The 9548-nt window shown below is 40.9% G+C and overlaps 1 protein-coding gene across 1 annotated transcript; it reads right to left on the reverse strand.

The window, feature by feature from the left end:
• Positions 1-636: 636 nt before the first annotated feature.
• Positions 637-8850, reverse strand: LOC308149035 (choline transporter-like protein 1). Its single transcript, XM_080520671.1, has 16 exons — positions 8610-8850; positions 8237-8323; positions 7487-7629; positions 6803-6939; positions 6525-6618; positions 6112-6281; positions 4422-4511; positions 4176-4318; positions 3749-3935; positions 2781-2949; positions 2432-2588; positions 2228-2311; positions 2006-2143; positions 1545-1781; positions 1191-1265; positions 637-1049 (listed from the first exon to the last, which is right to left on the reverse strand). Exons 1-16 carry the CDS (start codon positions 8631-8633, stop codon positions 1029-1031), a joined length of 1956 nt encoding a protein of 651 aa, XP_080376797.1. The 5' UTR covers positions 8634-8850; the 3' UTR covers positions 637-1028.
• Between the last annotated feature and the right edge of the window lie 698 nt (positions 8851-9548).

Raw genomic sequence — 9548 nt, forward strand, 5'->3', positions numbered from 1 at the left:
CAGATATGTTTTGTTAGTTAGTAGCAAATTGAATACATTTGGATGAAACTCCTATGATTTCCATTTAATATGTGATATATAGTCATGAAATATGTTTGTAAAGAAACTGGGTCTCTCAATGGAAGAGGTTTTGCCCCGACTCTTACTAGAGGGTAGTTTTGTTGAAGATTTGCAATTTAAATGTTACCCATTTGACAGGAATTGCTGCACCCTGGTGGTTAAAGCTAAAAACAGTCTGATAGCTGAAATGAAGTTGCATGTGCATGCGCGCGCACACACACACTGGACAGGTTGCCAGTACATCGTAGGACACACAAGTGAGACTGTGGGTAATTTGGAGACAACAATAAAATGAACCTGAAATGCATGTTTTTGGACAGTGGGTGGAGATGCAGCGTGCCCAGAAACAAACTGACACACACAGTGGGAGAATCCACAGAGGTCACCAATCCCAGACCATAACCAGGAATGTTGATCTCTACCACACTGAGCTGCCTTATATTTCAATATAATCAAGTATTTTCTGATCACATTTCAGTGATTTGTGGGATGTGAAACATCTGAAATGACAGTGCAGAAGACAATTCATGTGACAAATGTCTTAAACTGACAAAATAATCAAACAATAATTTTCATTATAATAAAAAAATTTAATAGGTCACAGTTTTTGACAAAACATAAAGATGCAGCCATTTCAAAGTACCCTTAACAATTTAAACTACAGGTAACCCCATTGACTGTATGTAAAACCTAAAACCAAACATGTTAAATCACCACTAACTCGGAAGACTAGCTTCTTAGTAACAAAATAAAACCCGAAATAGGTTTTTCTTTAGATTCTGTCAGTGTCAAACCTTAAAATTACCAACCGTCTTTCTGACAAATAAACAGGAAGAACCAGTGTGTGTTTAGTTGTAACCATATCAGGCTTCTGTACAAAGTGCACCCTTATCAAGCTGCTGGAGTGTTAAGCTGGTACATCTGAATTAGGATTTTTAGTGGTTTTGGCAGTCCATCTGAAACTTGGTTCAAGCTAAAGTCCCTCGTGCCTGCAACAAAGAAATCATCCACTTATCATTCACTCTCAGAAACTCAAAGCAATGTGCTTGAGTGTTACAGAAATGCAAGATATATACAGCAGTAACTCGTTGATATTTGTCACTGACATGGTGAAAACTTATTTAACTCACCATGGGTTTCATCTCCCGTCCATCTCCGTCATCTGGCTTGTACCGACCTTCTTTCTTACTGTTCTCAACAAATTCCTGACAGAGAGAGAGTGAGAGAGAGAGAGAGAAAGTATATGAAAAACTTTGCTTTTTTGTTAAGACGTTATGACGTCTGTGGGCAAATGTTAAAATGTTTATTAATTGACTTAAAATGCCACCCAGGGTCATATTATTGTCATGATCCATTGGGAACCATTCAACAGATATAAGCCATGAGGTCAAAATAAATAAATACTTTGAATTGTTTCTAAAAGAAATAAACCTCTAAATAAAGAAGGTCAATATAAAATGCAATAAGAAGAACCACCGTCTCACCATTAATGACTTGTCCATGTAGTACTCTCGGCCGGAACTGCCATCGTTGTACTTTGTGTCCACAGCGAAACAGAGGAAGAGGACGTCCACCACATTCTCGAACACCGAGAGAAAACAATGCGCCACCAGGAAGGCAAACATACAAACGATGAAGAGAGGCAGCACCCACACAGTGTATTCCCTCTGGTAGTTCAGAGCCAGGACGCCAGCAAAGGCTGTGCAGGACACCACAAGAATCTGTTAAAAAAAAACAACCCAAAAAAACACAAAACAAAACAGGTTGTCAGAAAAAAAAAACACCATTTGTTTGACCTGGTGAGATGAAATGTGGCAGTTGCACCACTAGGGGGCAGTGCATATAGATTAGGAATGGAATAGAGACACAAAACCACTGTTTATGTTTTAATAAAAACAGAAAACAGCTTCAGAGAAAAGCCCGGCGAGATGTTTGTTTGCCGTACCTTCCCCAAGAAGAGGACAAAGTCGCCCACAGTGTTAATGGCTGCCACTCGGAGCGCGTTCTCCACCAAGATGATGAAGGCGTCGCGGGCCGAGGTGCAGAAACTGGTGCTGTTGATGGCCGTCGCAGTGTAAGCATTCTGAAACGATTCAAAGGTATACATGGTAAATGTTTGGTATCCTGTGCTTAATGCATTTGCTCCACTCAACATGACACGACTTACCTGATTCAAGTACGCCAAGCACTTCTCAAGACACCACAAACAGCAAACGCAGGCTTTCACCATACAACGCGCACACGCGTTCTCCTATGCGATAGAAAACACAAGAAATTTAACAGAGTGAACAATAAAACGTCTATAACTGTACTAAAAATGGTCATAATTATAAGATTGTCATGGAGTTGTGGGAGAAATGTCCTGACTCACCTTTCCTTTGAGCTGGCTGTGGATGTATGTCAGGATGAGACGAGGAATCTTCACAAGTGTGATGATGAAGGATCCTTTGGCCAGAGTACCCAGGTGGTAGCGGATGGTGCGTGCCATTGAAGAAAGGAGGGGTGTTGCAGGCATCTGGGACTTATTCCTAAAGTTACATCATAAGACCAGAGAGGAGAAATGTAGATTCTATATAGATCTATGGTTCTATGTAGATCTTACATGTTTTCCTATGGTTTTATTTCCTGGGTTTCGTCATCCAGTTTTTTTTTTTTTCAAACCAATATGTAAAAGGTGTTAAAGTGTGTTTGCGTTTAATTCATCATTACTACTTCGGTACCTTGTGAAGTAGTAGGTGACCACAGCTCCGGCGATGGTCATCTGTTGGAAGGCGAGAATGAACTCGCTGATCCAGATGAGACCCACTGCGTGATACCACACCATGTACTGAAGAGGCCCCTGCATGTGATATTCAACCACGCCGGTAGAATTGTTTTTTACTGCCGTTCCTGTCAGGAAATAAAGCACAATTGAGGATTTCCAATTCAACATTTTAAAGGACAAAAAAATAAATAAATAAAATAAAACCTCCCGTAATAAACCCCTCTCTATTTTTTTTTTCTTTGCTACTCTACTCCTCCACATCACAAATAGAAACGTTTACAATAAGGGTACCTGGTTAACATGGTTAAAATGTTCCTTCTCATTACCTCGTTGCTGCCAATTAAATTCTTCAGCTTTAAAAAAATAACCAATTCATCTGCACTGTGATCTTTGTTTTGCCTTTCGGGAGAGCAAAGACAATCCTTTAACCGCCCAGACATTTCAAAAGAGAATTAAACTTAATCAAATGAAAACATTCAATTTAATGGATCCAACAACACAAACCTGTTTGCGAAGCTTCGTGGCACATCGATTTTTCACACACACACATTATGATCAGACATATTTTCATATTAAACCCATTACAACTAAATACCCAAAACAGATCACGATGCCAGATACTGTGACATCATTGCAACCTTTTTTGCGGGGAACAGATTTGTATATTCTATTTAAAAACCCAGCTGCAAAAAAGAAACGGGAAATGATGAAAGAAGTTGTTGTGCTTTCCCCACATCACGAGGCTGGCCCAAGATGCTTGAATGTGGGAGTTTAGTCACACCACCAAAACAAGACTAAATGTCACAATCTTCATCCTACACTTTGTTTGGGAATGAGAACACAAGAGATATTTGACGCTAAACAATAGAATGATATAGTTTTAAAGAGGACGCGGCCATGAAACACATTCTTAACAAGTCTAACCTGAAGTCCCGAGGAAGAGCAGCACAGCGATCCAGTAGACCCAGAACAGCATGAGGCAGAGAAAGGTCCAGAAAGGCTGCAGGGCCAGCAGGGGAAGATGGATAAACACTTTCCCCGCGACATGAAAGAGGGAGATGGTGAGAGCAACTCGCTTCCTCATGAAGAACATCACCAGCAGGAGAATCACCTGAGAGGTCAAACAACAGATGCACCAGGAACTTCAGTCAATCATTCGATGCAGCTGCTCAGTTTGAGGCTTTGATGGAGGAATTCGGACAGAAAGAGACTTTTAAACCTTCCAAATTCTCCCAAAATAAAGACTTTCTGTACTTTCTGAACTACTTCATTTTCTTCAAAACTCCTTTAGAATGTAATTCAATATCTCTTAAGCCTTTGCAGATATACTCGTGCAGTCGTGCAGACATACCGTGAAAATCGTCGCGCCTATTGAATAAATAAGCAAGGCCTTCACATTGTCTGAAGCCACTTCTCTTCCAAATACTGTTGTGGTGTTTGTATTAAGGGCCTGTCTGTGGTCTGCATACAGCCACCAAAGGACGCCTGTACCACCTGTGGAAGAGCACATCCATATTTCCACATCAGAATAAAGTAAACACACTGTCCTGCTGTCTGGTTTCAGTGTCGCAAACAGAGCGATTATCAGAACAGTTACCTATCGAGCCGATGATTACCAGAATTGTTAGAATCCACACCAAAACCTTGGAGATGTAGCGAATTACAATCATCATGAGCAAGGAGAGAACTGGAATAGAGGAAAAATGGGGTTAAGGGTGTAAGAACAATCCACTTGAGGGGCAAAAAAGAAGAAAAAAAAATAAAACTATAGGGAAAAAAGTTAGGATACATAGACAACATATCAGACGTTGAAGTGAGACTTTTGAATCAGTGAAATTAGCTCATTTTGAATTTGATGACAGCGACACATCTTTAAAAAGTAAAGACAGGTAAAGGCTGGGGAAAAAAGTGTTTACAACAATCAGCGCAAAGATGATTTTGGTTATGACTTGGTAACATGACTGAGAATTAAAACAGCCCTTTCTGGGCCCAATCTGCAAATTAATTGTCTAACGGGAGTGGAAAAAGTTCAAAAGACTGTTCTCAACATCACAATATCAAGCGTCTTTGATATTCACGAGGAATTCGCTGCGTATTACATGAAGGCCACTTAAAGCATCAGGCAAAGAAGAAGCCAATCTGAAACACTGCGTTATTACACAGTTAAAGCTTTTACAAAGTGACTGAAGCTCAAAGGAAAACAATTCTGCAGAAAAGAAAATGACATTCTTGTAGGATGTGTTGTGGGAACACATCCAAAGACTTGAACCAATGTATATTTTCCTCCAGGTAATGCCTCGTTCAAGAAAGTCATTGCATTTTTCAGCAAGACAACGTTCAACAGCATAATTGGCATACCTTTGCAGTAGAAAAGTGTGGGTGCTAAGCTGCAGTCCAGATCTTTGACCAGTAGAAAACATTTTGTGCATTATACAATGAAAACTGCCACAACATGCGGGTCTAAAACGGCATCCTTTTACACCCTCACTGACGTTTACAAGAGGAGAGGATGTTACACAAGCGTAAACGTGGCTCTGTCAAAAGATTTTTGATCAAGGTGGCACACGACAAATACAATAATCGCAATCATTAAGTAACGAAATGCCTCAATCTTTACTACCTAATACAGTTCTGTCAATGGGTCAGAAGAATTATGTCTATCTTGTTATCATTGACAATTACATTTGAGGTTGAAAATGAAACTGTGGGTTAAGTTTGAAAACAACAAAAGCAAACGGTAACACATGAATCCTGCCCCCTGGCGATCCCAACATCTAAAACCTGGCAGATCAAAAACCTGGGATGAAAGACGTCTAAAACAGACATGGGAGCCCTCTGGTCTCTTTGTAGCACCACTGGGAGGAGTCGGAGCAGACCTAAATGGATGCCTGTGGGCGATACTTCAGTAGATACGACGACTGTAAGCGCTCAGACATTTCCTGTTTTGTTTTGATTTTTGTTTTTTTTTAAAGCAAAAATAGCTTCCCTCTTTGACGGGTCTCTTCCGACTGAATTCTCAGGAGCAATTAGAGCGGCGCAGTGAGGCGGTAAAACAAATTAAGACATACCAGTGGGTCCCCAGTCAATCAAAAAAAACCTATTATTCGGTTAAAATGTCCTTATATGTGCAGCTATTCTGTAGAAATACTGGTGACCTCTCCACATAACAAAGCAAACACACACGCACACGCACACGCACACGCACACGCACACACACACACACACACACACATCATAGATATTTCAATAGATGGACGGACAATGCGAGACGTAAATATGTGTCATACCCAAGGCCAGCAGACAAAGGCCCATGATAATCTCCTTGCTGGCCATCACTCCAGCCATGACCCGCCGCAGCGCGGTGTTGTCACTGACGAATGTGATGAACGCCTGCGCAAACTCAGCATAGCAGCCGATGTCCACGGGAATGCAGCGGCGGAGGAGTGGAACTGCCTTACTGAAAACATTCACAAGAAAAACAAGCACTGACTCATCTCTCATATTTTGATATTTTGCCCTTGAATGTAAAGTGAATTCGATAATGTCAAAACAATGTGCCCATGGTAATATACTGTCAACTCTAACAATAACGATATAATAATAATCAGAATACTAAAGGGAAAAAAAACAAACAAAAAAAACTTTCTTTCGATAAACTAATTTCTTTATATGAATGAAGCTGAATATATGAATGAGTTACCTTGGTGGAACGGGGAGTTTTGGACATTTAGTAAATCTGTCCGAATGGCTTGTGTATCTTGTAGCAGAAATGTCATAGGAGCAGAGGTGAGAACCTTAACACAACGTCAACAAAAAGCTCATTTTAATTGGTCATCTTCACAGAAACTGAAATAAATCAAACATGCATTGTATTCATGTTGCTAAAATATGGAAATTGCAATTAAACCGTATGCAAATAGTAGCTAAAATACTCATGCACATTTTTCCTAAACTATCTCACGTTGTACATTTTCTCACCATTATTCAAAGCAAACTGCTTGACGTCGCTGTAAGTCTGCAGCTCAGTCGCTGGACATCTTGAAACACACAGCGCGATGGAGTTGATCTTTCTGTTGATGATGTCAAGGTTGCAAGGATCTAGAAAGAAAACATACCTAACAAAAAGGAAAATATGTTGCTGTTTTAATCTGTTCAGTATTCTATTCAACCCTACCCCCCCCCAATTCAAACTAAGAAGCTACTTTCCCCTATAATGTTTGGTTATTATTATGCCAGTTGGGAATGCTCCGCCTGGGCAAAGAAATAAAAGACAGTGACATTTGCTACCCTGTCAGACAGATCCGTCTTTGTAGCCCAAACGCCTTTTATTCAAAGCGTCCACGGGCAATCAGCCCATCAATAAAGCATGACCCATTGTTTCAGTAAAACTCCGCCTGCAGGCTGCATGCTGATGGAAAGCTACAACCCAGAAGGAGGAATATCACCACAGACTTCAAAGGCAAATGATAAAAATACCCCATTAATTTAGACTTTCTTCATCCCAATGTTATAAAGAGAGAAATGCTCATAAGCCGCCAGCGTCCTCCGGGACAATTCACAGATTCAACTGCAGATCAGCGTTAGAATAAAAGTGATGAATGTGATGCCAATACAAACTTCTATGTCACTGAATTGAATCATTTTGTAACACATGAGACTAACTTGTTTTCCGTCATGTCCCCGCCACTGAGGGGGACGCCTTCGATCTTGGCGTTGTCCCGACCACAAGTGTTGCCATAACTGTCATATCCCTGGATAATCCTGGAGGCACCGCCTGTGGCGATGGCGAAGCCACAAATACAGGCCTGCGAACAACATCAAATTGTAAATTAAGATCACATGGCACAGCAACAAAGGAAAAAAAATGACAATACTACAACCTGCAAAACCCAATGATCCCTATAAAACTTCATACCGGCTCTGGAAGTTTTAATTTGTAGTAGTGTTCTTTTCTATTTTGCAGCAGCCACAAGTGAACTAAGGGTCCAAGCTATTAACACCAATGACAGGTGACTAAATGCTGCATAACAGAGATACTCACGTGACAAGCCATAGCATTTTGTTTGAAAAAAAAAACTGTTCTTTTGCAAGACTACTTGGTCGGAACAGATCCCGAGCACATTACAGATAATAATGCATGTAGAAGGGAGAAAATGGGAGAGTTCAAGGCTCGGGGAAGTTTTGAAAACTGATTTCTAACGTGTATTCATGCTGTTGCAGAAGACTACAAGAAAAGCTGCAAGAAAAGCAAATGCAGAGGAGTGGGAGGAAATCTTTAAACATCTCTCCGGGAAACGTGTTCCAAACGTGACCGCGAGGTTGAGTAAACACACAACTGAAGCATCTGCAGCCAAACGACGTAATCAAACTTTGATGAAGCCTCTTGTCTTGTGCAAGTATCCGAGTACTCACCATCCCGACGCAGAACAGAATGTAGATGATGAGCCATGGGATGTCTGTGCAGCTGCGCTCCTCCAGAGGTTTCCAGTCACGTTTGCTCTGCCAAGGCATAAATGATAAAGGATCAGTGAATCTCCCAAAACTCTTTTGTTGGATGAGTACTCTCTCTCTCTCTCTCTCGCTCTCTGTCTCTCTCTCTCGGTTCCTCAGCCAGCGCGAAAAACTATCCGCTGTGCGTAAAACAATAACAGGAGCTGCTCCTCCAGAGGAGGCGACGTGAACACTGCTCACTGTCTGCACAAAATCCGACTAATATCCGCAGCTAATCCGTGTTCCTTCATACTTTAAATCAGCTTTTATTACGTGTCCAGTCGAGTAAACTTACCTCTGAGCTGCTACAACATCCCATTATTGTGGACCACGAGACGCCGCTTCAACGAAAACTAAACTTTAAAATGCTTTCAACTTTATAAAACTTCTTCAGTTTCTTTGATTCATGTCCCTTTCCCTACTTTTTCTCTCCCCACGAGTGATAAAAGTCAAACATATGGTTGTAAACCGCTTCGGCGCTTTTAATTTTAGGCGAAAACGCCCATTTAGTAAAAAGTCCTTGACTACAGGTAAAGGCGGAAGAAGATAACATTGTGTGCTGCCTTCAGGGACCGTCAGAGTTATGTTAACTATTGAACACAATAGAATAGATATAGGTGATATTCTCTCTCTCTCTCTCTCTCTCTCTCTCTCTCTCTCTCTCTCTCTCTCTCTCTCTCTCTCTCTCTCTCTCTCTCTCTCTCTCTCTCTCTCTCTCTCTCTCGCTCTCTCTCTTTATTTATTTATATTAATACATAAAATTATATTATATTAAATACATTTATTTATATATAGCCAAGCTAATTGGGGAAAAAATTGCAGAGAAACCATAGCTCTTTATCCAGATTTATGTTGGCGTAGTAGTAAGCTTCGGTCCTAATTGTGAAACTTTTTAAAAACTTATATTCTGAATGTTCCTACGATGGGCTGAGCAAAGTTGTCACACAGTGTGTCATATTTGAAGTTAATTGTTTATTCAAAATTACCCGTGTGTGAATGTGAGTGTATGCGACAGTCGGTCTCTGTCTGATTGACGCAATAGATTAAAAATATTATTGGCGGTTGTTTCGTCTCTTGTTGCTTCGGCCTTCATGCAGGGTTTAGAGAGATACGACGGTCTTTGAACGCAGCACAAGCAGCCTCTGCACTGTGGCTGCACGCAGGCCTCGCGTTCGGACACACGTGTGGGATCTGGCGCCGTTTGCTGGACTAATGGAGTAATGAAGTAACTGTG

This window comes from Blennius ocellaris, assembly GCF_963422515.1.
Source record: "Blennius ocellaris genome assembly, chromosome: 3".
Classification (NCBI taxonomy): domain Eukaryota; kingdom Metazoa; phylum Chordata; class Actinopteri; order Blenniiformes; family Blenniidae; genus Blennius; species Blennius ocellaris.

Bases quoted from the DNA above. Each gene is read 5' to 3' on its own strand.
- LOC308149035 (XM_080520671.1), bottom strand. From the start codon at position 8,633: ATGGGATGTTGTAGCAGCTCAGAG. The intron at 3,936-4,175 runs GTATGTCTGCAC...TTGACCTCTCAG, and splicing joins TAGGCGCGACGATTTTCACG to GTGATTCTCCTGCTGGTGAT. The intron at 2,144-2,227 runs GTAAGTCGTGTC...GAATCGTTTCAG, and splicing joins GCTTGGCGTACTTGAATCAG to AATGCTTACACTGCGACGGC.